We start from the raw sequence: 27,581 nt of genomic DNA, 5'->3' as shown, positions 1-27,581 counted from the left end.
TGACCTGGGGGGCGCCTGGAGGCTGTATTTTCCATTATAGACGGTGGACCCTTGGATTGCATTACATGCTTCCAGTAGGTGACAGTGTACACTAATTACAGTGCAATATCTGGTTCCTTTGCTTGGCTTTATGTTAAGAGGTACCGGGTAGCTCCCACCTGTCTGACCAATATTATTGGTTCTGCTGACAGGATTGGTTTTCTGTTATAACTAATTTGCATATGACCTGCATATTATGTTTTACATATGGTGTGATGCATGCTGGTTGTAACTCACCGCCACCGTATTGAAAGGCTCTTGGTGGCTAGCGATGATTGTTTTCTCAATAAAGTTACCGTATTGGCTCGGATATAGGCCGCCCCCTGTATATAGGCCGCACCCTAAAAGTTTGGTGCTTTTTTTAAAGAAAAAGTTTTTTTCTTTAAAAAAGCTCCAAAAAAACATGCTGCCACTCTGTCTCCCCCCCGATATATGCTGCCACTGTCCTTCTCCCCCCCGAGATATGCTGCCACTGTCCTCCTCCTCCTCCCCCCACCGAGATATGCTGCCACTGTCCTCCTCCCCCCCCCCCCGAGATATGCTGCCACTCTGCCCCCCCCGACTTACCAGAGCAGACTTCCGGGTGTCTTGCGGGACCGGCGGGGGACATCTACGCAATACGCGTATACAACTTCCGGTGCTGGCACTCAGCGGATGTGCCGGCACCGGAAGTTGTATACGCGTATTGCGTAGATGTCCCCCCGCCGGCCCCGCAAGACACCCGGGAGTCTGCTCTGGTAAGTCTTGGGGGCAGAGGTAAAATGCATCGTGCGGACGGTCACCGGCTGCGGCGATGCGGGTAAACAACCTCAGCCGGTGACCGTCCGCACGATGCGCTTAGACAACCTCCCGTGCCGGCACCCCCCCAGTGGAAAGTGCTGGCAGGGGAGGCTTTCTGAGCGTATCGGAGAGTAGGATGCAGGTCCCCTGCACCGCTGCGGGGGATCTGTATCCTAACCCCGCTGCCTGCCTGCGTCGGGCGCTAGACCCCGAATATAGGCCTATATTCGAGCCAATACCGTATTTCCTGTTTTACCTCAATATGAGTCCTGATTTGTTATCGGGGGGTAAGCCTCTCAGCCTTTTGGCTAAGATCAAGCATAGTCCCCCTTTGGACCGGGGGGGGAAAACACTGATTCTCTGGTCTTAGGGCTGGGAAAGCAATGGAGCCTGAGGTGCTGATTTGCCCTGGCAGAAATGCTGTGTGCGGTATTGCATGCCACTGCACACGCTGAGCGCATGATCTCACTGATGATTTATTTTTGAACCTGGTTAGGCCAGCATGGTCTGCCCCTAAATTATTTTTCTTTAATTTATATAATGACTTCGTTTTTCACGAGTGCCAATAAATTTCCCCTTTATTGATTTCATGGTTTTTTGAATTCACGGCGAGGCCTTCACCATGATTTGACACACGATTTGGTCACCTTGTTTTTGGACACTGTTTTCTTTTTAGAGGCACTGAAGGCTGGACTTTGCTGGAGGAGGATTGGGAGCCTTCTGGCCCCTTCCTCTCTTCAAAGAAGGCCAGCAAAGGAGTCTCACCCTTCGGATTTGTCTGGGTTTCCTGTGAGGGAACTCAGTATCGTATTCTGGCTTCTGCTGCCCACGGCACAGTTGCAGCACCCAGGAGCACGCACCTCGGGCTCCAATAAAAAAAAAAAATTGTGGGGTAAGCTTTGGGGCCTTTTGGTTAAGATCAAGTGTAGTACCCTAGTGGTAGAGGGGAAAAGCTTGATCCTCTGGCTTTGAGGTATCATGGAGCCTGAAGTGTCTTATTCGTATCCAGAGTCACACTCTGGTCGTCTTCTTCACAACCCTGCATTCTTGTTGATGAAGAATAAGCAAGGAAGGCCCGCTACTGAAGCACTTCACCCCTTGACCCTTATGGGTCTGTGTGTGGAACTTAATTTTTTTGATTTGACCATCTAACGGTGGCTGGACACTTTTTTTATTTATATCCAAGTTTTTTGCACGTGTGCCTATGAATTAAGATTGACCCATGGTTTTCAAATATGGGAATGTACACTGATTTGTTTTGGACATGATTTTGATTTGGCGTTTTTTGCTCACTGTACTACAGTGAAGAAGAAAACTGGAACCCAGTTTTTTTGTTGGGAGATGTAGGGGAGGCCTTGTGGCTCCCTACCTCTTCCTTACAGTGGCCTTCCTCTTCGGAGGAGGTCAAGTAGATCCGACCCTCCTGCGGGCCTTCTGGCCGAGGAAGGAAGGAAAAAGTCCTGGCATATCCCATGGGGGGTTTCCGGACGAACAGTCAACGTTGGATCTGGCTCTGCTGCAGTTCGTCACTTGAATTCACAGATGCACGACACCTCGGGCTTCCTAAAATAAAATAAAAAATTGGGGTAAGCTTCGGTGCGGTCCTTGTCAGGAGAGTAAGGCCCTGTGTTGCTATGTTACAGTGCTACCGCGGTTCCCAAAGAGCTATGTTTCCTGCTGTCTTTGATGCTAGTCGGTTGAAGTTTTGTGTTCCTGGTGACCATGGGGAGAAGGAAGGATTATCTGGCGGCTGTACCCAGTCAAGTACAGGTCCTTCCCGTCACAGTGAATAATTAAATTCAGCTCACTTAACCAAGTAGAAATACTTTCATAAATAGTATATAAAGTGAATGGAATACAAGCAAAAATACCCCCATCAACTTATATACCAGGTGCCCTAGGCACAAATGCTACTGGTGAAAATGTTTCAATGCAAGCTTTTTAGCCTGACTGCAGAAAAGGCAAGTTGATTAAAGACAAGGAAAGTTAAAGTGAATTGAAAAGCAAGCACTATTTGTGTTCGTTTTCATGTTCGCCCGAAAACGAATGCACAAGTCTAGAAATTACTAATAGGGTGCAATTTCATTTCGGTGTCATTGAATCCATATGTTCTACAAATAACCAGTACTAGAACCACTTGTTCTGTACATTTTTTTTTTTAGAAATGTAAGTTTCAATGGTGTCAAAGGTGTGTTCACTAAGGTTTTTTAAACAAGGAAAGACCCTTGTAGTAGTTTTATTAAAGAGTCAAACGTTAAAATGATTAAGCTATTCCATGCAGCGTATTCATCAATTCATCTGGACATGTCCCTGGCCAGCAAGTGTGAGGATTGACTTCATAGCAAAATAGGCAACTGTCAAGGGCAATTATCCAGCATGAGGAATAGTATTTAAATTAATTCTTATGTTAGCAAAAAAGTGAATGGGGGAAGAGGAAAGCAGAGACATAGTTTGCCCAGGTTGTTAGAGACTTTAGGGCTGCCTCTAAACAAGTATAATAGCTATTGGAGCACCAGCTCAGAGGACATTGCTCTTACATTGAAGGATAGTCAATGCACTAGCTGTTAGTTATTAGAACACAAATTCATGATCTAGAACTAATGCAGAACATAAATATTTACAGCTTTCTAAGTGCTCATCCTTCGACTGAACTGCAGTACATTTTGGATAAGAAAGTATTCACTATCTGTAACAAGTTTAAAAAAACTGTTTTTTACAGCCAGGAAGGGAAATTTTTAAAAGGCAGCTATATGAATCAAGACAAAATTAGTCATGGAAATACTAGATTGACCTTAACCATAGCAATTTCATACCACATTATAAAACATTTATGGTTGAATTACAATTAAAGAAATTATTTGATATATTGGCCATATATTATGTGACTTAGATTCCCTTCATTTTCTGTAGCGTATTCTAACTTTCTCTCTGAACGCAAAAAAAATAAAATTACAGTATTGGTCAAATAGAATGGCTTGTCAAATCACTCTTGTAATTTTATTCCAGAAAAATTATCTGTGCAAAATGCAAGTTTTGACTTGACAGGTATACTTGGAATAGGTGTTAAGGGTATTGTGAAAAAAAAGAAAGTCAAGGACAGAATAAAATTTGGGAAAAGCACAGTAGGTACAAGGACTGACTGATATCACATTCTGTGATGTTATGTATACTAAAAAGTGATTCTGGTACGAAGAAATGTTGTAACATTAGAGTTGCCAATAAGGTGGTCAGCGGGAATATCCCATAATATCCTATGGTTATAAGCCCATTTTCAAACATTGCAACAAAATTGCTTATATGATCTAAGCATGTCTCTTGAATGTTTTGTTTTAGTCTGGCAATTGGTTCTACTCCCTAAGAGGTCAAGTGGTCCCTTGAGTTAAAGGTCATGACATTATGCTTGTTTCGGGTAAGGGCATGCGCTAATGCCCCTTGCAAATACATTGAAAAAATAAATAAATAAATAAATAATATATAAAATTAAAATATATAAAATTAAACACTAAGATTATAGGTTATATTTGTAATAAATATAATATATATAATATATATAAATATATATATATAATATATATATAACTTATAATGGAGAATAATGGCAAATTCACAGCGACACTACAGAACAGAATCTGTACAGTCACAAGTAACACACTCCATATGTTTGATATGTTTGGACACGGCTTTTGCAGTGATTTTCAATAATCTCTGTTTTATTACATCTAACACCAAGTGGAAAATGAAAGCTTCTCACACATGAATAGAGACAAAGTAAAGAGACTCAATCCATGAGTTTCTAGTTTTGAATGAGTTTGTGTGTTATTGATGGTCGCACTTTTATCAGAAGATACTGATACTTCTACCAAAAAAACAGCCTTAGACGTATGTATAGCACGCTTAAATTTGGAATGCAATTTTGATTGCTTTGTAGCATACATGTTTGTTGAGAGAACCTACCGGCTTTTATGGTATCTCCATGTTTCTTTCTGTGCGCATCCTGGCATCACTGCATTGCAGTTTTTTCAGATGTTTCAGACATTAACGTCTATTTAAAAATAAAATATAAGTCGATTGTCCCGGAGTCATACTCTGCACCCACTCATACCAACTCGAGTAGTAATAGTAAATAACAAATCACAAGACAAACTACTATAACAAGTAGAGAATAGTTGAGAGTGGGCATAAAACATATCAACAGGATCAAGTCATGCAACCATAGAGTATGGTAGCACAGAAATGGCAATTGTAACACATTTAATTGTATTGTATATCCTTCAGCAAGCATACCCCATAAATTCCACGTACTCCACCATTGTAATTTAAAATAATTATACATAGCAGGCACAATGCAACTATCAACACCATTTTGCTAACCAGTTTTGGCACCCAAAGCACCGTTCTCAAGGTGGTCTGTCACACTTCACATTCGTTATTTAAACTATCCCCTTAAATGGGTATACTTAAAACATGTAATATATCATACTGGTGCTCAATGGAAAAAACTTTAATTGGAATGTATTTGTTGGGTCATATGTACTATCCAATACGTGAGATTAATGTAGTACTAAAACAATAGCGCTGCAGGGATGGAGATCCACCTTGATCCCTTTTCTTATAGGATGGGTGCAGAAGGCATGTGTCTCTGATAGTATTGGTACATTCTGTAAAATAGTCTATGTATACATAATGACTGGTGAAAAGTTGTATAAATCATTGTTTTATGGATAGAGAAACTCAGCTATAAGTCTCCTATGTTTACCAGGAACACCTAGAATATCTGTTAAGCTGTGTGGTTTCAGTCCAAATGATTCTGGTAGGAACTCATGAGTACTAACATGATATGTTACTGAGTACAGCTGAAAACCCAACAAAACCCCCAAGTTAACTGGAATTAATCCCAGTAGTTTATAACTTTACAAAAACTAAAAGGTTTTAACGATGCCATTTTTTCCCTCAGAAACTCATTGAACATTTAAATGTTTTGATGGTTTTTTACTAAGCTGTTTTTTATTGAAAGCAAATGATATTGTCTGCAGATCATACAATAAGAAATAATAATATTTAAGTTCACCACTAAATGAAATCTTAAATGTGAAATACTGAATTTAAATGACACCAAATGTTTTACTTAAAAGTGCTGAACTAATTACAACTCTTCTTGACTTAACTAACACATTCCTTTTTTTAAGGTGTGCAGTGCAGTGCAAAATCAAGACTTCACTGTAATTGATGACTTCTGCACTGGCCTGAAGGCTCTGTTATACCTTAAGAGCATTGATGAGCTTCAAGGTTGGGATGGTCAAAGTCCACCTACAATCCGCCATCAAAAAGGAAAAGCTGTTCCTAAAGTGGCAGACATTGTGGGACAGGTTTGTAGCTATATTCCTATTCAATATACAAATATAATGTCATTGCAAGGCATGGTATACAATTTAATTATTATTGAATTATATTATATGTAACATTTTAATATTAACGGTTGTGAGTATAATAAAGTAGTTAATCAATCCTGTTATATATAACATCTGTTAAATGGTAGATACATTTTCATAAAATATGTGTAGCAAATTAAAGAAGCCGTTTTATAATTTTAGAAAGCTATTATAAGTAACAAATTGTCAAGCTTATACTTAAAAATGTTTTTTTTTTTTTTTAAAAAAACATATGCAACTAAAACATTTTAGTGACCAGAAATGGTTTACAGATATATTTTTTTGCCTGAGGTTACTTTTCAGGTCATGACATAACCAGGAGTCCAAAATACACATTTAATATCATGTGTCACACCAAGACTTCAATAAACATTACAATGTCTTTTATATTATGTACTGTTCTTAGGAACCTTCACCAGGGTCCAGCTTTACAGCTTGCTCCTTTGACTGAAACAATGTAGGAACAGGACACAAACAATGTAGCTTTCACCAAGAGTGTCCATGAGTTTTGGAGTGATATTCTTTCTAGGAATACACTATATTTACAAAAGTATGGAGACACACCTCTTAATTATTGAATACAGGTGTTTCAAACAGACCCATTGCCACATGTGTATAAAATCAAGCACCTAAACATGCAGTCTGTGTTTTTTGACAAATGTGGAACTGGGCATTATGGCCAAACATCTCCACTTTGATCTCGTCTGTCCAAAGGACATTGTTCCAAAAGTCTTGAGGTTTGTTACAGATGCTATGTACTTAGTGTTTCACACATGGGTTCTTCATTTTGGCTTCATTTTTGTTGAATAAATCATTGCATGGTATACTATGCTGTGTGTTGTTTATCTGATGTTTTGTATTTATATAATTGTAAACCTGCTAAGGAACAGATGATTGTTATTATGTCCTGATATGTAAAACCATAGAATTCAAAGAAGGTGTACTTTCTTTTTCACATGACAAATGGGATGGCACCAGAGTCAATAATATAAATCTATATGGTAAGGATAGGGAACATGTAGAACTGAAGGGATCCAATCATAAGTGATTCAAAGTGATCTATCATAATAAAAAAACAAACATACATTTTACTGCAGAGATGATATCACCCATATGTTGTTTCCACAAATGAATTGCACTTATAAGATTTCCAATTTAGTGTGACTTTTCCTTTTACCAATAATGTGGAGAAAACAATGCATCCTTCTTTGTTGCCAGTTATTAACAGGTTGGGAAAATAGATGATGTTAAAGTATACCACTACAATAATCATTTGTTCTGAAAAGTCATAATGCAGACACAGATGTGATTTGGAAAAAACAACAAAAGTAAAGCCATAGCTAACAGATGTGGGGTTTTATGATATATAGTGATTATGTTACCATCTGTCATCTGCAGATTGTAGTATCATCCTAATCATAAACCAAATATTATTAATAAAAGTATATGATCCTTATCTAGATTATTTTTCAGAACATTTCTAAAGATTAGGAGGTTATTTTTTTTCAAGCTACAGGAAAATAAATTGTGATGGGTGTGAGTGTTCCGATCTGTTTTCAGTGACATTAAGAAAATAGTGAAAAAATAAACAGAAAAATATGAAATCTCAATGTTTTATTATTATTTGACTTAAGTAGTTTCCAATGAGTAATGTATATTAAGTAACTTTCTAGGTTTATTCTGCTTAATTGAAAAATTACTCACCTTAAGGAGCACCCTCCTCTGTGGTCTAACAATTCTTGGGACTGATTGACTTCTTCAAGCTAATCAGTGGCAGGGAAATGCTCCCATTGTGTGCATGTAAAATAGCAGGTCAGCAATAGAAGGTGCAAATATACACATATATATAATATATCATACATTGTGCAAAACTTAATTTACAAAGAAATAATAGTAGGTTTTTTGGATTGTGCTTTATCTTTTGTTCAGTTCAAAATTATATTTGTGCATGAACATCAAATAGATCAAACTAACAATGCTATAGCTTCAGATTGATGTATAGTTAATTAATTTCATACTTGTACTTTGTGAATGATGACTGCAGGGCTTGGAAATAAACATATCTTGGGCAAGAGGGAACAAAAAAACTGTGAGGAATGCTTGATAAATGTATCTAGAAAACTATATTTCTGGCTCTTATATTACATGTAAATGAATAGGTGAAAGTTAATGCACGGTTTTCAGATAAGGAATCAACATGCATGCTTTTTTCAGCTAAAAAAACAATATGTTGTTGCTGAATTGCATGTTTATTGCATTTTAAGTGGTAAATACCCGATTTTGATGAAGTTGGTTTGCAGCAGTCACTGAGAGAATACGCTCATACATACATACAAAAACACAGACACCTAATAAATATAACAAATCCTGTAGCACAAGGACCAATGAATGTCACTCTTAGGGATCTTAAGCATAGTCCTCTAGGGTAATAAGCTCCCATTCGAGCCTTCTCTAGCTGTACTTTGCTGGCCCAGGCTGACTAGCCTAACTACTCACTTCCCTTCCCTGGCAGACCCAGCCAAGCCTGTCTCTGGAAATCTCCGCACACACAGGTCCAGACAGGTAATGACACACATGGCTCAGGGATCTTTTTTACAGCTATCCAGAAAAATCACTTTTTATACTGTTCATAGCCCTTAATTGTTTGCCTAATTTTCAGTTTTAGCTGCAACCTGAATCTAGTGGAATGCAAGGCAATAGAACCTGTTAAAATTGGTTTGGTAGATTAGAGAAAGAAATGTCAGAGATGAGTATTTACTATAAGTTTTGGAATGAGAAGAGAGGGCTTTTGAGGTCTTAAATGCATACCTGGGAACTTCTCGGCTCCGGCTACCGGGAGCCTTCCCTTGCAGGACGCGGCCAGGACTGCACACTGACGTCGGTGGGCGGTCCCGCTGACATCGGTGGGCGGTCCCGCTGATGGTGGGCGGTCCCGCTGACATCGGGAGAGTTCCTGCTGAGGTCGGTGGGCGGTCCCACTGATGTCGGGGGGAAATACCCCCATGTAAAGGAAAAATGGGCAGAGAGTGGGGCGTGTCAAGACCCCGCTCCCGCGACCCGGAGGATTCAGGTCTTGACCCGGAGAACCGAAGGAGCAGCGCTCACCCGGCAATCTCCGGGTCAAACCCGGAGAGTTCCCAGGTATGCTTATATGGAAGCTTATGTGATGCTAAATTGTACTCTTTTATGTTTTGTGCAGCTAAGTCCTAGCTAAATACATTTTATTTTTCTGTGCAACGGAGGATTGTCAGCATGTTGATATTTATATACATAATTTCATGGTGTCCTGTGATTTCCACAATGATATATTGTAGTCAAGTCAATCTGTATCTTCGATCAGCGTCATGCTTTTCTTTAACAGATTGCTTGGAAAGATATTCCTAGACATGAAGATTATATAGCTGAGAAAAATCTTTGCATGCTTGGCTGAGCATCTGTATCTGGCATTTAAATGCACTTTTGTTACCTTTATAGGTTAAACCTCTATCAGGAAACATTTATCTGCCATTTAGAGTGAAGTGAACAAGTACACAAGATTATTCTTTTCGTAAAGAAAATTTTAATGTACCTTAACTATTATTACTAAATACTCATGTTCATTGACCTTTTCAGGTTTGACGTTTACCATAAAATAAGTGTGACTGGCAACTTCTGTCATCTACTGATATCACAAAAGGTTAATAACTGGTAAAAAAAATGGTATTGCTGTCGCACTGATGAGTTTGAAAAGAGCTCGTACATCATCTGCTTCAGCCTATCTTATACAGTACTGTCTGACACTCCTTAGAGATCAGAATGTTTATTTTTTTTCTTGAGCACCATTGTCAAGTCATATTTTTGTTAAAGACATCATTAAGGTTTGTCTAAATTGCATCAGGTGCAGAGAGTCTACACATCTGACAGTGTGAAGGTCTCCAGGGCTGGCTGCCTAAAAGAAATTCTAACATTTTACGAAAGCCATTGCCTTATAGTCTTCTGGGGAAGGAGATAATATCCCTGAACTAAAGTGATTCAGGATCCCTAAGTAGTCTAACTACAAAGAGGATATTTGTAGAATCTATTTGCTGTTTTCTTTTGTTATTTCCTTTTGCTATGTTGGTATAGATTAAATGCTAAGTATTTTTTTAATCTGCAGGCTTTTGTCATACACTTTCATTTATTAAGTACACAGTTTTACTGCTGTGCCTCTTGTGAGTTCAGATTAACCATTAAATACCATAGCTTTAGACTCCTTTCAAACACTTGCTATTAGTGTTACATCTGTAACTTTGCCTATCATGCCCAGATTCCAGCATATACTGGCTGCCTAGGCATGATAGGAGTGTGATTGCTGTTATCAATTATTTTTTTTTGGCCCAACTCTGGTGTGTTAACAACACTTTTATTGGACAGAATCACACTCCTATCATGCCAGCACATGCTAGAACCTGGGCATGATAGGATTGTGATTGCTGTTAATTATATATATATATATATATATATATATATATATATATATATATATATATAAATGAATTCATATTGTTGATTTTATTTTAGTCTAATTTTGGTGAGTTACTTTTAATAAAGTATTTTAAAGTTTTTTGTTTTTTTGTTTTTTTTGGTTTTGGCCAAGTGAATGCTGAATTTTCAGTTTAGGTCCAGAATTTTCATTTCGGTGCATCCCTACTATATACTAAGCCAGTCACTGACATGGTAGGCCTACACCACATCAATGTTTGGCTTAGTATATAGTGATAGGGGTTGTACTGCAGTATTGTCAGTGTCTGGCTCAATGTATAGTGAGTGATAGGCACGCATTGACGTCAATGTGTGCCTCAGTATATAATAGTTATGCTGTACCCCTGTCAATGTTTGCCTAACCATAGAAACAATGCAGTTTTAAAGTGTGTGTGGGGGGGTGCCACATACAGTATATGCCACAGGTGCCAAATACTCTCGATATGCCCCTGCATCATGCAGCAGTCAGACCCAATGGCTGTGCCTTAGCTCTTTGTCCCACGTCTTAAAAGCGGTGGGATGAAGAGCTGAGGCACAGCCATTGGGCGGTGCGGTGCGTGCACACCGGCCGCTTTGATTTCATTAGGCGCCGGTGGAGTGACTGCCGCACGACAGCCGCTTTCAATGTCGCTCGCAGCCGCTTTGGTGGCGCAATGGGCCAGTTGACTAGACTTGCCCCCCAGGCCTTGGGCTGCCAGCCCTCCCCTGGGCTATTCAATGGCCTGTTTTCAATCGTAGAATCTAGACTATGGCTGCTAAAAAAGCTACAATAAAAGCTAATAGAACCATCTGCATCTAAGAGATTCAATATAATGGGATACTTATTTAAATGATAAAAAGAACACATAGCACATGCTCTAGGATTAAAGACACTTTTACAGAAATCAACCTTTTTAGTTGCCAGATAAACGTCAGTATATGTCAACCATGCAAAACAGATGTAGCCTGGATTTCCTTTATATTATAAACTAAAAGTGCCACAATGGCAAGGTTTGTACAACTTGCTATAATGTTAAGTTGAACATGATTTCCCTCACTGGAGATTGATAGGATTCTGGCAAGTGGCTCTTCATAACTGGTAAAATCCCTCTTGTACTAAGTTGGTGGCAAATATTCCAGAAATCGACTAGGAGCAGAAACATGGTTAAAAAAGTTAAGCAGTTAGCACTTAGTTGTCTATGTGCTCTCTTGGTTGAATATCTTAACAGAGAGTATAAAGTATTGGTGCTCATTCGTATTTATTCATTAGACTGGATTTTAGATGGTTTACTGGATTGAGCCCACTATACATATGCATTAATCCTTTTGTTAAAATGCTAGTAGTTAAAATAGTTTTGTATTTCCCATGACATCTTATTTACTAGAAGGACAGGTATTCTCCCACAAAGGCTCCCACCTGATCCGGTACACACAGTCTTGTCACGTACATCCAACCTTTACGCATTTCCCAATAGGAAGGTGTTTTTAACACTCTCACTGAGGTACCTACTGTGCCAATAACTATTACATTTCTGTCTGTCACTTGGGGTGTGCAGGAACTCCCACCTTCACTTTGCAGAAGTTTTCCAGTCTGTACTGAAATATTTGTAGCTAAACAATCATATTAACCCCTTCGCGACCTTTGCCGGTTCAGCTCCGGAGAGCGGTCACAGCCGCAGCTGCCGGTGTTCTTCGCCATCAACAAGATGGCGGCCGCCCTGTAAAAGTTCGCTAGATGGTCTAGAGAACTCTGGCTCCACTTGCAGGTTGAATACAGGTACTGCATTCAACCATGCAAGTCAATGGAGCCCAGCTTTCTAATCACAATGTGATTAGTAAAATATAAAAAAAAAAAAAAATATGGAAAAAATAAATATGGAAAAAATTAAAAGTGCTAACATTTAAAAATAATTATGCAGTGATGTCACTAGATGAACCATCCAACAAAATGTGTAAAAAAATATATAAAAAAAAAAAAGTATTAAAAAAAATAAATAAAAAATAAAGTTTATTATTTTGAGCAAGTGCTAAAATTTCTCAAAAATCTCAACAAAGAGTTAAAATAAAAGCACTTCAAATACCCAAGGGGTGTCTAATATAAAAAAAATGGCTGATGGGATAAATTGGAGTGGCTGAGCTCAAAGATAGGGCATAGGTACAGACTTTCCAAAATGGACAAAAAAAACGCACTTCCCAAATGTGGCATTTTAAATCTCAAACAACACGACAAATCCATGCATGTCGGGTATCACTGCACTCAGGAGATGTTCCTGAACACACATTGGGGTGTTGTTTGACAGTGGCATATACCAGGACCTGTATATCTATAACTAAAGTACAATTTGTGTGAAAAAAAAGTTTGACAAAGTGTAGTTGTATAATTGGTGCATGGAAAGGGTTAAAAACAGCATTTGGAATACCCTGGGGTGTCTAGTTTTCAAAAATATATGGTTTGAATGGGTTAAATTGAGTTAACCGGCTTCAAAGATGTTCCAAAGAGGAGATGGAGGCAGAATGACCAGATTTGTTGAAAAAGATTTGGAAATCATAAAACACTGCTTGTACTTATTGCCCTATAACTTACAAAAAACAGCAAAAAAACATAAAAACATTGGGTATTTCTAAACTCAGGACAAGTAGTAGAATCTATTTAGCTAGTTTTTTTACTTGCTTTTTTAGGTGAGTAAAAGATTTTTCAAATAAAAGTCATAAAATGTGTTTTTTTTCAATTTTTCACCATGTTTTTTTTATTTTTTTTATAGTAAATAAGATGATACGATCTAAATAATGGTATCTGAAGAAAGCCCATCTTGTCCTGAAAAAACAATATATAACTTATGTGGGTACACTAAATGGGTGAGGAGAAAATTACAGCTGAACACAAGCACCACAAAAGTATTAAAACAGCCTCGGTCCCACAGGGTACAAAACGAAAAATGAGCCCGGTCCTTAAGGGGTTAAACATTTGTGGATTTGTTTTTTTTTTATTTACCAATATTTACCGACCTTTGAAATACAGATATTCCATAATGAATTCCCAAGGGAAGTGATGGTTTTCATAACTTACCTTTTTGTGGGAACTTTTACCAATCCCTATCAGTCACTGATAGCATCCACCCTATCTTCCAATTAAATGGTGTCAGGTTATCCATTATACGTGTTAAGCAATGACAAGACTCTGATTAACCTCCTTATACTCTGTTACTGAGTATAAGAATGCAGGGAAAGCTTCTTCTATTTTTGATGTATTAACCTTTTGACATGAGTATCCAAACTGATTTTAGCCTTGACTGCTAAAATGGGGCTCATTCATTCGATATAAGTCCCATTACACCACCTCTGTTTACACTAAGCCACCAGAGGCATTCATAATGGCAGATCACATAGTGAATAACAATTTTCTTAATAAATATCCATAGTAACCAGATTCTGATGCCAAATACCCAGTTTTAAACTTTGTATCACTATTCTATCTCCTGGTAAATTATCCTGGTTTTGAACCACTGTTTGCCCTTTCAATCGCAAGAAGTACAAATACAAGAAATAGTGACAATAGATGAATTTTAATATACATATAAAATATGTTATATCTTTTCCATCAAATACACCTTTTCTAGTTATCTATTTCTATGAAAGATCCTTTAAAACCTTTAAAAAGTCTTTCTTTTTGTTTGCTCTTGTAAAACCAATGTCAGCACTAAGAGCCAGCCAAGAATTTGTTTCATTGAATTTCTTTGTCTTTGATACTACATAAAACCACAACAAGCCTATTCAAATGCAAATCTGTCAATATCAAAGCAACCAAAATACAATGGGCCACTTGAGCATGGCACTGATACCTTTTTTAAATAAAATAAGAAAGAATACCTTATTTTCTACAAAGCTATGTTGTAACAAGTAAATACAGTTCATAAGGAATGGGATATAATATATATATATATATATATATATATATATATATATATATATATATATATATATATATATACACACCACTGTGAAATAAGCATGCTTTCAAAAATAGACATGTTAATAGTTATTTAACAAAGTGCAAAGTGAGTGAACAGAGGAACAGTCTAAATCAATTAAATATTTGGTGTGAATTTGCCTTAAAATAACATCAATTCTTCTAGGCACACTTGCACAAAGTCAGGGTTTTTGTAGGCATGTAGTTAAGTGTATCATTAATCAATTATGCCAAACATATACTAATGATCATCACTAAAATCCCATACAGATGTTTATGAGACAATTGGTCTGTATAAAATGATACTGGTCATACTCTTCAAAGAGTTTGCAATTCCTTCTTGATACATTTTAAGGAAGTTTCAAAACTAAAACAGCTGTGTAGGATGAATACAATTGGGCGTGGAACAGCCAAACTAAACAAAAGTGAAATTTGCCCTGGGGCCTGTGCCATCATTGCCCCCAAACAACTTGTCTGTGCCTTCTTTGCATCTTGGCCCCTTCTTGGGCACACATATGTAAGCATACTTACACAAATTATACACACTTACTCATACTCTCTAACACATACTCCATCTCACCCAATTACACATCCATACTGTCTCACACATGTACAATTACACATCAGTGCTCACACACACAAGTACACATCCATGCTGACACACACCCAATTACACATCCATGCTCTCACGCACACAATTACACATCCATGCTCACACATGCACACAATTACACATCCATGCTCACACGCACACAATTACACATCCATGATCACACACAATTACGCATCCATGCTGACACACACACAATTACACATCCATGCTCTCACACAGACACAGATATCCATGCTTACACACACACAATAACACATCCATGCTCATATATATATATATATATATAACACATATACATGCACTATATAACTTTCTAAACTATTTTGAAATGGTACAAGGAGACAGGAAGAAGGGGTCACCCCCTAGAGGAATGGCTCGCGTCACAGCTGTGACCCCTGTAGTTACGCCAGTAACCAAGGTCACAACTAAATATCTGTAATGCCACCATCGCAAGATAGATAATGTGCCCAAAGTCACACATTTCACCTGTTATGGTAGATTGTTAATTTCCTTAAATTTTCTTGCTAACTCTCTGGAAGAGAAAATCTTACATGGAAAGTTATATGATGTGGCAATAAAATTAGTTGACATTTACCAGCCTTAACAGTTGAAAGTATTTGTATGATTCGTGTTATCCTTCAATGTTTTTAACCCCTTCGTGACAAAGGCTGATTTTACTTTTTGTACCCTTCGTGACAATGGCCTTTTTAACATTTCTGCGCTGGTCGTGTTTAGCTGTAATTTTCTTCTTTCCCGTTTACTGAACCCACACACATTAGATATTGTTTTTTTCAGGACAAGAAGGGCTTTCTTTAGATGACATTGTTTTGATTGTATCATATTATTTACTATTAAAAAATCTTTTACTCATGTATAAAAGGTAATGAAAAAACCTGCTAAATAGATTCTACTATTTGTCCTGAGTTTAGAAATACCCAATGTTTTTATGTTTTTTTGCTTTTTTCTACACATTATGAGGCAATAAGTACAGGTAGCGTTTTGCTATTTCAAAGCCATTTTTTCCAAATCTGGTAATTCTTCCCCCCATGTGCCATTTCGGGTATATTTGAAGCCAGCCAATGCAATTTACCCCATCAAGTCATATATTTTTGAAAACTAGACAGCCCAGGTTATTCCAAATGCTAGTATTTTAACCCTTTCCAAGCACTAATTCTACCATCATTTGTCAAACTTTATGGTAGTAATTTTTTTTGCATTTGTTTTTACACACACATTTTACTTCAGGTATGAATAAACAGGTTCTGGTATATGTCACTATCACATAACACCCAATATGTGTTCAGCAACATCTCCTGAGTACAGCGATACCTCACATGAATGATTTTGCCTGGCTGTTTGGGGGCAAAAGGGCCACATTTGGGGCACGCGCATTTTCAATGTTGAACTTTGGCGTTTGGCGATCAACTGCCCATGTCCTATTTGGTACATCTTTGAGCTGGGCCATTTCAGTATGCCCAATAAAGCCATATATTTTTGAAAACTAGACACCCCAGGGTATTTCAAATGCTGGTATTTTAACTCTTTGCATGCACACATTTTACCACCAGAATTTTTTCAACATTTGCAGTAGTATTTTTTTGTGTGTATTTTTCCCCCACACACCTACTTTATGTATGAATTTATAGCTCCTGGTTTATGACGCTGTCACACGACACCCCAATATGTGTTCAGCAACATCTCCTGAGCGCATTGATACCACACATGCATGGGTTTGTCATTTTTTGGGGGAACTAAAAGGCCACATTTGGTACATGTGCATTTTTCTAATTGGAAATTAGATGTGTGGCCATCCTTCCCCCCATGTTATTTGGGACATTGTTGAACCCGGCCAATTCAATTTACCCCATCAAATCATAAATTTTTTAAAAGTAGACACCCCATATGCCAGTATTTTAACTCTTTCTATGCAAGAATTGTTTTAAGCTAACATGCTAATTTTAGGACTTGCTCACAAAAATATATTTTTTCTATATATTTTATTTTTTTTGCCTTTTTAAAAAAAAATGTAACATTTTTTTCAACTTGAAGGTTCCCCTGATAGTGACATCAGTGGGAAATTATTTTTACATTTTACTGTTTTTTTTACTATTTTTTTCTAATTATTATTAATTTTATTTTATTTTTTAATTTTTTACTAATCACACTGTGATTAGAAAGCTGGGCTCCATTGACTTGCATGGTTGAATGCAGTACCTGTATTCAACCTGCAAGTGGAGCCAGAGTTCTCTAGAGGGTCTGGAGACCGTCTAGCGAACTTTTTCGTCTTTATTGTTTTTTTCCCGGGCCGCCGCCATCTTGCTGATGGCGAAGATCACCGGCAGCTGCGGCTGTGACTGCTCTCCAGAGCGGTCACAGTCCATCCCAAGGTAAGTGTTTGGTGTCGCTGGATGCCTCCTGATCGTTGATGGCCTCCTAAACGCTTTTAAAACGGGCGTCCGCCGCCATACTTTGGATGTTGACGCCCCGGGGAGGGGCCAGAGATGGCCCCTTTGTGCCGATCATGGCGTTGCTGAATGCCTCGAGGTCGAGGCATTACAGCAACGCCGTTTAGGTGCAGAAAGCGAAAATAGATCGCTTTCTGGACCCGTTAAAAGACGTGCCGGTCCTGGCACGTCAATTGTCGTTAACGACTTGATTTTCCGTGACGTGCCCGCACCGGCAATTGTCATCAAGGGGTTAACAAAGTTTCTTTAATAACATTGATTCACCTTAACCTAGCAGCTACAAGCACATAATTTTATATAATAAACATGTTAACATTTCAATTTCACATTCAATACTGGGCAATTTATTTTTCTTTATTACTGACCTATTATAATTATAAATGTAGATCTCGACCAACAAACGGTGTACTATGCATTAAATGTATTTATGTAAAAAGAAAACATATTGATTTAAATTTATATAAAAAAGTTCAGAACTGCAACAACGGTACATAACTACATTGTGTTACGTACTGTAAAAACCAAACATTGCAGTGAATGTTGATTTATTTGGCATTCCAAATAGAAACTCAGTTTTATAGGCCATATAGTTTGTGGACAAGTATTTAAATGTGTTATTGTTAAATGTGTATTGGTAATATTTTAACATTGATGACGTTTAAGGAAATAATAATCTTTGCATTTACCAATTCTAATTGTAGACTCTAAAGCGCCCATGTATCTTGAAAAAAAAAAGAGACTAATGAAAGTTCTAGGCACATGCATCCCTAAAGCTCACCTTACCTGGCTTCCAATTCTTGGCCCCATGGAGGAACAACAAATTGTGCAGAAGAGCTTAGTTTCTGCAGTTCAGATGACCTCAGTGATCTTTTTCAATGTTACTTTACAGCTTTGTATTAACTGTTAAGTCTGTATTTTTTAGATGGAAAATCCATTTTTGCTTCTGCATTAACTCTTTACCTGTCATTCAGCTAGGGAGCACTATGGCTGACTTTAAGTTAAAGGGCCCATTGTTCCAGTCATTCTGTGGAGCCCAAAGCAGCTGCTCGTTTAGCCAAAGGGTCAGCAAGGTGTCCATTACCACAATTGGAGGTGTCTGCCATGTTGCTAGTTATCTTCAAAAGCAGACTGAGGAGAGGTAAAAGTGAAAGAGATAAAGAGAAATTGGAGATATTTAGAAAAAAGGGGGAGAGATAATGAGAAAGGGAGGATCAAACAAAAGAGTGAGGTAAAAGACAAAGAGTACCAGTATGGAGAAAAGGAAGCGGCAAAGACAGAGGAGTGGAGATAAACAGGGCAGAGAGAAAGAGGAAGAGAAAAAGTGGGAAGATATATTTTTGTTACCTGGGGCCCTGGATGGCCTCAGTCCACCCCTGGCCTGTCCTGATCTCAACTCGCATGTCTGTTTCAGATCACTCGCCAGTGCTGCACCATTCATTTACTATGCGACTGGTGTAGCATTGTTCTCCTCCCGTGCCCTTTGTGTGTGTGATCAGAGCCGGCCTTAAGTGTTCTGGCGCCCTGTACGGACTACTCCTGTGGCGCCCCCCCATCCCAAAAAAAGGAAAGGAAAAACATCTTGTCACAAAACTCCCCTTTCTCACTAGCTACCACCTCTGCCCCATCTCACTGCCTTTCCCCCCTCTGCCCCATGTCACTGCCCCCCCTCTGCCCCATCTCACTGCCTCCCCCCCTGCCCCTTCTAACTGCCTCCCCCTGCCCCTTCTCACTGCCCCCTCTCTGCCCCTTCTCACTGCCTTCCCCTCACCCCCTCTCCTTACTTCTCATTATCCTTACTTACCTTGTTGAGTCCTGTGGTGAAAGCGGGAGGTGGCCGTCTTCTCGCTCTGCCGCTCTGGATGTTAAATAAAGATGAAACAACAAAAAAAAACAACGATGCTTTAATTTAAGTCCCGGGCAGGGGCGCCGAGCGGTTGCTCGTGAAGTTTTCAGCAATCGCTTGGCGCCCCTCACTCCCCATGACTCCGTCGCGGTACCACGTTTCATGCAGAGCACCGAAATATGATGTCAAATATGATATGAAAGCATCGTGGTTTTTTTTGTTGTTTTACATTTATTTAACATCCTCCATGTTAAATAAAGTTTAAAAAACTGTATTTAAGATGGAGGATTTAAATAAAGTTAAAAAAAAACAAAAAAAACCCCCCGATGTTTTAATTTAAGTCCCCTGCAGGTGCCCCTGTTGCCATGGCGCCCTGTGCGGCCACACAGGTCGCACACCCCTAAGGTCGGCCCTGTGTGTGATGTGAGGACTTCTCATACTGAGTAATGCTAGGTTTAGAAGGAGGGAAGACTGCAGTGACTCTGACAGTCTCCTCCTAATCTGCAGAGTTTAGTCTTTTTCCAAATAGCAATATTTGTTTTATGGGTAGATACAATGTAAATAATCTATACTTCGGTTTTGTTTTATTATACATTGTCTAAAATCAACTTGATAAGCATCTCATTTAGACAGTAACTCATTTTGCTGATTGCTCTTCTGTGATTGCCTGACCTGCATGTTTTTATATTATGCATGCTACCAATACTTCTAATTAAATGGCCACAGTTCACCAGTTCTGGTAGTCTTGGAACAAACTTGAAATGAATTATTATATAACAAAAATGCTGCTGTCACGCAGAACAAAAGACAAGCAAAATAGAGCTTCGGCTTAATGAGGCTAAGTGAGCGTCTACCCTGCATCACAGCTACTTTGAGCTGGGATTTTTTTTCCGTTGGCCAAAACCTTTGCCGTATCATCTTGTGTTTATGCATCTTGAGGCTAATATACATTTTAATATGCAGCACATGAAACTAAAAAAAAACAACCGTTAGTTTAGGACATGTGCAGGCCCTGTTAAATTAATGACAGCGGAACACAGATACGTTTTGTTTTTTTTCTTATTTAATTATAGTACACCATCGTACATTTAGCAAGGATATATTGCACAATTATGATGCTTCACGTTTTGATATCTTTTCCTATTAACTGTGAGCATTTGTTTTCCCTTGTGCCATAGTAGGTTACTTGTGTATCATCATTCTGTGAGGTTGTTAAATTAGGTTACAGCAAATTTAATAGAAGTATTCTTTTGAACGGGTAGAAAAATATAGATTATTATTTTTAAAACAGCAATGCCAGCAGAAAATAATGCACAAAATACATGCGCTTATTGCATTTAACACATGCTCAGCACTTTCCATGTATTTTTGTGTTGTACAGATTCGCATCCTGGCGTGCAGTAATTACACAATGAATTTGTATGCCAGATCGGCACAGAAACTGAATTTCATTTCACACAGGCAGTTTTTATTTTACCTAATGGTGAGACAGTACATGGCAAATACCCGGGGTGTTTCTAGGTCTCCAAAAAATCCAGGGTTAGAGCTCATAGCACACAGTGGAGTTTGCTTTGGGAGTAGTCGCTGTGCAAATACATAAGGACCTGTCCCTTGTTCCCAGAGTGCACCCACAGGATTTGCCTCAGGGATCCAGATTGCACCCATAGTGGTCTCTTCTCAGAGTCTCAGGTCTCCTCTCAGTCAGACTCAGTCCACCCGTTATTCTCTCTACACCATGTAGGGCCAAAAACAGTAGTGTATAGATTGTCAAATACACATATACTCTGAGGTGGACCCAGAGGCGTATATAGGGTATGGCAGCCATGGCACGTGCCATGGGCGCCATCTCAAAGGGGGCGCCGGTGAGCGGCTTTTAAATGCCGCTCACCTGCATTTTTTTTTATGCGGAGGAGAGAGAGGGGCGCCTAGCAACTGCTCGGCGCCCCTCATTCTCCTCCACGAGCCCTCTACCCCCGTCCCGGTGCCGGCATTTCATTTCTGCATGAAATACCGGCACCAGCGAGCGGCTTTTAAACACTGATGCGGAGGAGAGAGAGGGGCGCCTAGCAACCGCTCGGCGCCCCTCGTTCTCCCCCGCATCAAAAAAAAAGAAGACAGCGTTTAAAAGCCGCTCGCTGGTGCCCGTAGCTTCACTGCTGGGCGCCGAAATATGACGTCATATTACGGTGCTCAGCAGTGAAGCAGCGGGCACCAGCGAGCGGTGCAGGAAGACAGAAGCATCGTCCTCCCGTCGCTGGACTTCAAGGTGAGAGAGAAGGGGGGGGAGAGAGGGGTTAAAAAGTGATAAGGGAGGGAGGGGGTTAAAAAGTGATAAGGGAGGGAGGGGGTTAAAAAGTGATAAGGGAGGGAGGGAGTTAAAAAGTGATGAGGGAGGGAGTTAAAAAGTGATGAGGAAGGGAGAGGGTTAAAAAGTGATGAGGGAGGGAGGGGGTTAAAAAGTGATGAGGGAGGGAGGGAGGGGGTTAAAAAGTGATAAGGGATGGAGGGAGGGGGTTAAAAAGTGATAAGGGAGAGGGGGTAGATATAAGTAAAGAGTGTGCATTAATGTGTGGATGCATTGAGTGAATGAGGGAGAGCATGAGTTAATGTGTGGATGAGTTGTCTGAATTAAAGTGTGAATTAGTGAGTGACTGTAAAAGTGTTTGTGTATCATAGATGTATAATTGTGGAAGGGCAAAGATGGCACTAGCAGGAGGTTTGAGCCTTGGGGACCAAGATGGCACAGGCAGGGTGTATATGGGACAAAGATGGCACTGGCCGGACTGTTTGGGGACAAAGTTGACTTGTGCTGGGCTATTTGGGGACAAAGATTGCAAATTTTATGTGTGTAATCTGGGCGCTGGTCAGGTTCTATGTGGGCAGTGTGGACGCCAGGGCTGGCTTTGGGGTGTGCAACTTGTGATCTATGCCTGTAATTTAGGGGGTTTTAAATATACCTTTAATGCCGTGTTTTTATGTGAATTCCAATTGATCTTTACCTGCAAAGCTGGGTTTTTGTGTTATTCTGTAGATCCATATCTGCTATGCTATGTTTCCATACATTATTTATGTGTACCTGCAAATACAGGGTTAATATGTCTTATTCAGTTGATCTACACCTGCGATGCTACGTTTCATATATTATTATTGAATACCTGCAAATACAGGACTTGTATGTCTGATTCTGTTTATTTGATATATACCTTCAGTGCTGAGATCACAAGTAAATTTCAATTGATCTGGGTTTGTGTGTTGATCTATACCCGCTATCGGCAGCAGGGACTAATATATATATATATATATATATATATATATATATATATATATATATATATATACAAAGTCCAAAATCAACAATTGCACACCAATCACCACTTTTTTAGCCCGGTGCCAAGTAGCTGCAACAGCAAATCATATAACATCCAAAAATAGTTACCGGCACTCCAGGGACTTCTTTAAATAATCACTCCAGAAACTGCAGTTTCCTAATCAACGTTTCAGTCTGTTTATTAGACTTTCATCAGGACATGCCCTGTATATATAACATGATTTTATCTCTTTTTGTTCCAAACCTGAAGGCTGCCATTGTTGTTAGTCATGTGATATTTTGGGTTGCTTTCCCTTCTCAGACACAGATGATCGGTTTTATGATATGATATATGCATTTTTCGGAACATACAGTATATATTTTACTCTATAAGATATACGCAATTCACGATATGATATATATGATTTCCCTATATGATATATGCAATATTTCCCTATATGATATATGCAAAAAAAAAAACAACTAATCTTTCTAATGGCCCCTCACATGATTAAAATTTTAATAAATATAATAAATATATATAATATAAATCTATAAAAGAATTACTTTTTCACAATTACAAAAAATGTTTTTATGCTTAAAATTCCAAACTGTATTTTATGAAAGTATCTGGAATGATGTAGAAGTGCCAAAGATCAAGGTAAAATTATACACAGTGTACATACAGTGCACTGTAGTATAACTTGTATCTTTGCCCCAGAGCTATTTTCTCGCTCTCTTTTGGTTTTCTGTCCAATAGAAAAATATGTATTTTGTTGGATAGCAATGTTAATTGTAACAGATTTTACTTATTGTTAATTTTACTAGCCTTTCTTGTATCTCTTTAGATGTACGTATTCACTGATTTTGGTGTTTCCTTCTCATTTGCTCATTTGCTTCTTTAGTGCCTGTAAATCTTCGATTGCCTGAAATTTATTGTTAAAATTGATTTATGAGTAAATTATTGAAAACTGATTATCGTTAAAGTGGGCGGAAACCGACAGTGCTGCAGACGTCACTCCCTGAAAGGATGTGTTGTGAATGCTTGTGATGTATAGTAGAAATTTAAGATGTATTTTCAACTTAACTGATTATATGCCACTGGGATTTATAATTAGACTTCAAAAAGCTTCCATGAGCAGTACCTATACCACATTATTTATTTGGTTGATAACTAGAAGCAATTTTGCTTTTCATTATTAATTCACAGCCATACAGCACTGCAGTATACAACATTACTGTATAAATAAATAAAGGCTTTCATGACATGAATACAGATATTTAACCCTTCATCTGAGCAAATCTACATCATTCAAGTTATCTTGTCTCAAATTGATTAGCTGGCATAAATGTCCATTAATATACCAATTAAAATTCAATCTAAAGTACTCTCGTTAACAGACCATCTTAATGAAGTATTTTATGCAAGTAATGTGATATTAAGGATCCATTGACTGACCTGTCATGGACAAAAAAATGAAAAGCCTTCATGGGAGCCATGATTTTAACCATACAGTTGCTTTATTTTCCATTTTACTTCTTTGATCAGAATTGGAGATCTGATTATTGATTCAAAGTCTTTAACCTTCTTGAGGCACCATAACCATAGCAATCTACATTCTCACAGTCACATTTTCGACAGCATATCTAGTCCAATTACTATTAATGTTACAGAAACTCAATTGTGTGCTCTTGAGCATTGTGTAAATCTACAGCTGCCAGAATTCTGGACACCCTTATGTTAGTGTTAAATTGTCAATAAGGTAAAATAGTTGTAGACTCCTTCAGTATCTCCAAACCACCAATAGATAAGAGCCAAAAAGCAATAAACTGTTACATGAAATATACATACTGTACATATGTAAATGGAACAAACATGAATTTTTATTTTTTTTTTGGATTATTTTTTCGGTTCAGTTTGGCCTATTCGTTTTTATTGCCCGGTGGCCACATTCACTCTCACTCTGTTAGGAACCAGGTAGCAGGTAGGGTAGGAGCCCAGTCGCAGGGGGGACTTGGGGTTCATGACAGGAAGCCCACTGGCGGGGCGCACGGCAGAAAGCCCTATGGCGGTAACTCAAGGAGACCATCAATACATTTAGGAATGTTTTTAACTTAGGTTGTATGTAAGAGTAGTTTTAGTAAAGAATGTTATCCTGGTGATGCGAGTTTCCTCAAATCGTCATGCAATTTTTGCCTTTTTCTCAAAGGCTGAATGGCCGAATAAATTGAGTTTATTTTGAACTTAAATATGAATACAATATCTACTGTTCAGTAAGGATGTGCAATTGTGCAAAATAAATTCCAATAATTTTTTTTTTCCCAAAGGGAATAATTATGGAGACATATAATCTGTCTAAAGTAGTTAGGATTTTCTTTTTGTTGGAATATAGGATTTCTACTTGCCATTCATGAATCTTACAAACCCCAAGAGCAATCTGAGGACATCAAACAATTGTGTCCACCCTGTGATTTCTTCATGCTTCTGGCAGCAGTCAAAAGAATGACGTTAGACTTTTTTTACAGTGCATACTGTGTTAGGTTATTCCTGGGTGAACGCTCAGCATGGAAAAAATAAGGTAACTGATAGTCTAAACTGCAAACCACAGGGATCCCTTAGCAAAAGTAACTTCTTGAGATAACCATATTTCATTGGACAAATTCTTCCTACTAGAACAGATTTCATTATCAAACAGAGTTTGATGACTGTACCAAATTCTTTATCAGAATAGGCAGTGCTTGACATAAGGCAACACTGTAGTTTTTAAATTGTCCTGGGTAACACGGTTTATTTTATTAATAAAAAAAAAAACATACTTCCTTCATTGTATTTATGTCTGCTAATAAAATATATTGCTTTGTACAAACTTAAACGTATTATACATTTTTCTTCATTTTCTACTTTAGAAATAATTTTATATGATGCTTTTAAAACTTTTGAGGGCACAAAATATAAACAAAAATGACTACATTATGTCACCTACCTGAACCTGCGGTCGCCGCTGCCACGGAGGAGAGAGACCCCCCTCCAGCAGCCAGCAGTCTCAACTGCCGGTACCGAGGAGAGGGAGACCTCCCTCTGTCTATCAGCAACTGCAGCCGCCACAGAGGAGAGGGAGACCCCCTCCGTCAGCCAGCAGCAGCCGCCATGGAGGAGAGGGAGTCCCCCCTCCAGCATTCACATCCGCCACAGAGGAGAGGGAAACTCCTCCCCATCAGCCAGCAGCCTTAGCAGCCATTACAGAGGAGAGGGAGACCTTCCTCTACCAGCCAACAGCCACAGCAGCTGGCACAGAGAAGAGGATGACCTCCATTCACCTCCGTGCGCCTTACTTATAGGCTCTGGTCTTGCCACACTCAAGATGGCTGCCAGTTTCCACCAAAAGGAAAGTGACATCAGACTTTTCATATTTTGGTGCCAAAACCTCTAATTGGTGCCTTGCCCTCTGATGGTTGTGCCTTTGTTTCATACTGCTACGTTCAGGTTTTCGGCTTCAGGGTTTGACCTTGGCTTGTTCCTGAACTCTGGTACCCCGACCTCGGCTTGACCTTGAACCTATCAACAGACATATGAATTATAGATTGAATGTAATTAGAAACAAAACAAGAAAACAAGAAAAAAAGCTATTGAATCAAGTATGCAACACCTGTTGGAGCAATGGGTGGAGATTCGGATAGAACTGTCCACTAATCCTACTAATTAGGTGAAAAAGTGATCTGAGCAGGTCTTGCTTGTGTCAGCTAAAATGCTGTGGCCTCATGTATCTTATGTTAAACCAATTTATGTTGTGAGCAAAAAAAAAAAAAAAATTCCTGGAAATTATTTTGTCACCAAGTAGTAAATGAATAATGTGTGGATTCCAGAGAGATCATGTAATTGTGATCTTTTGTTATTTTTATGCATATATTTTAGGCAGATTACACTTTGAATATGCCATGACAAGATGAAACATTTCATCTTATTGATTTAACTATCATAGTGGGCCATCTTCTATGAGTTTTACTTGTTGGAAGGGCCAAGGAAGTCTACCAATTTCTTAATGGTAGCTGGATTTATTACTTTGTAATACATACGTGTAAATAAACCACTAAAATAAAATGTTTCATTTTACTTCCACTCATATGCAACTCGTGATTTAGTGAATAAACTGCTACATGCCTTTGAGTTAAACCACCTGAAAACCCATGGTTTAATGAGCCTTAATTACTTTAGACTTTTCTGAATATCTAAACTGGGGGGCCAGATTTTAACACAAGTATTAGGCTAGGTTTCCACTTGGGTTTTTGTCCTGCGTTTTTTTTCTTGATGAAAAACGCCAAGAAAACTGCCACTGCATTTTTCTGCGTTTTGGCGTTTTTTTCTGGAGTTTTTTCTGGCGTTTTAGCCTTTCTGTGGAAATTGCTTTTTTTGACCTTAGGCAGTTTTTCCAGCCTTTACAAGTTAGAAGTTTCACCCAGCTAAAAGGGATTAGGATAAATGGCAAGTATCTGCCCCCTGATGTCATTTACTTGGTAGAGTTCTACTTAAACGCCCCGGCGGACACTTTTGTCACTTTTCTGTGGTTTGTAAGGCATGCTTTATTCCGAATGTCTGCTCCTCTAGGAAGATTGGCCCCAAATGATGGTGCAAATTGTTTGCTGTTGCTTTTGGCACGCAGG

General features: G+C 38.7%; 1 protein-coding gene across 1 annotated transcript in view; it reads left to right on the top strand.

Annotated features, from left to right (window-relative positions):
- Positions 1-6,185, top strand: part of LOC149279414 (dihydropyrimidine dehydrogenase [NADP(+)]-like) — a gene marked incomplete at its 3' end in the record, with an annotated part of 261,334 nt that extends 255,149 nt beyond the window's left edge. Inside the window, exon 20 of the mRNA XM_089501186.1 lies at positions 6,006-6,185. Coding sequence (XP_089357312.1) covers positions 6,006-6,185 — 180 coding nt within the window. The remainder of the gene's footprint in view (positions 1-6,005) is intronic.
- Between the last annotated feature and the right edge of the window lie 21,396 nt (positions 6,186-27,581).

Source organism: Sceloporus occidentalis, unplaced genomic scaffold, assembly GCF_023333645.1.
Source record: "Sceloporus occidentalis isolate IW3139 unplaced genomic scaffold, rSceOcc1.0.p SCAF_166, whole genome shotgun sequence".
Taxonomy (NCBI): Eukaryota; Metazoa; Chordata; class Lepidosauria; order Squamata; family Phrynosomatidae; genus Sceloporus; species Sceloporus occidentalis.
This window is presented reverse-complemented; position numbering and strand designations above follow the sequence as displayed.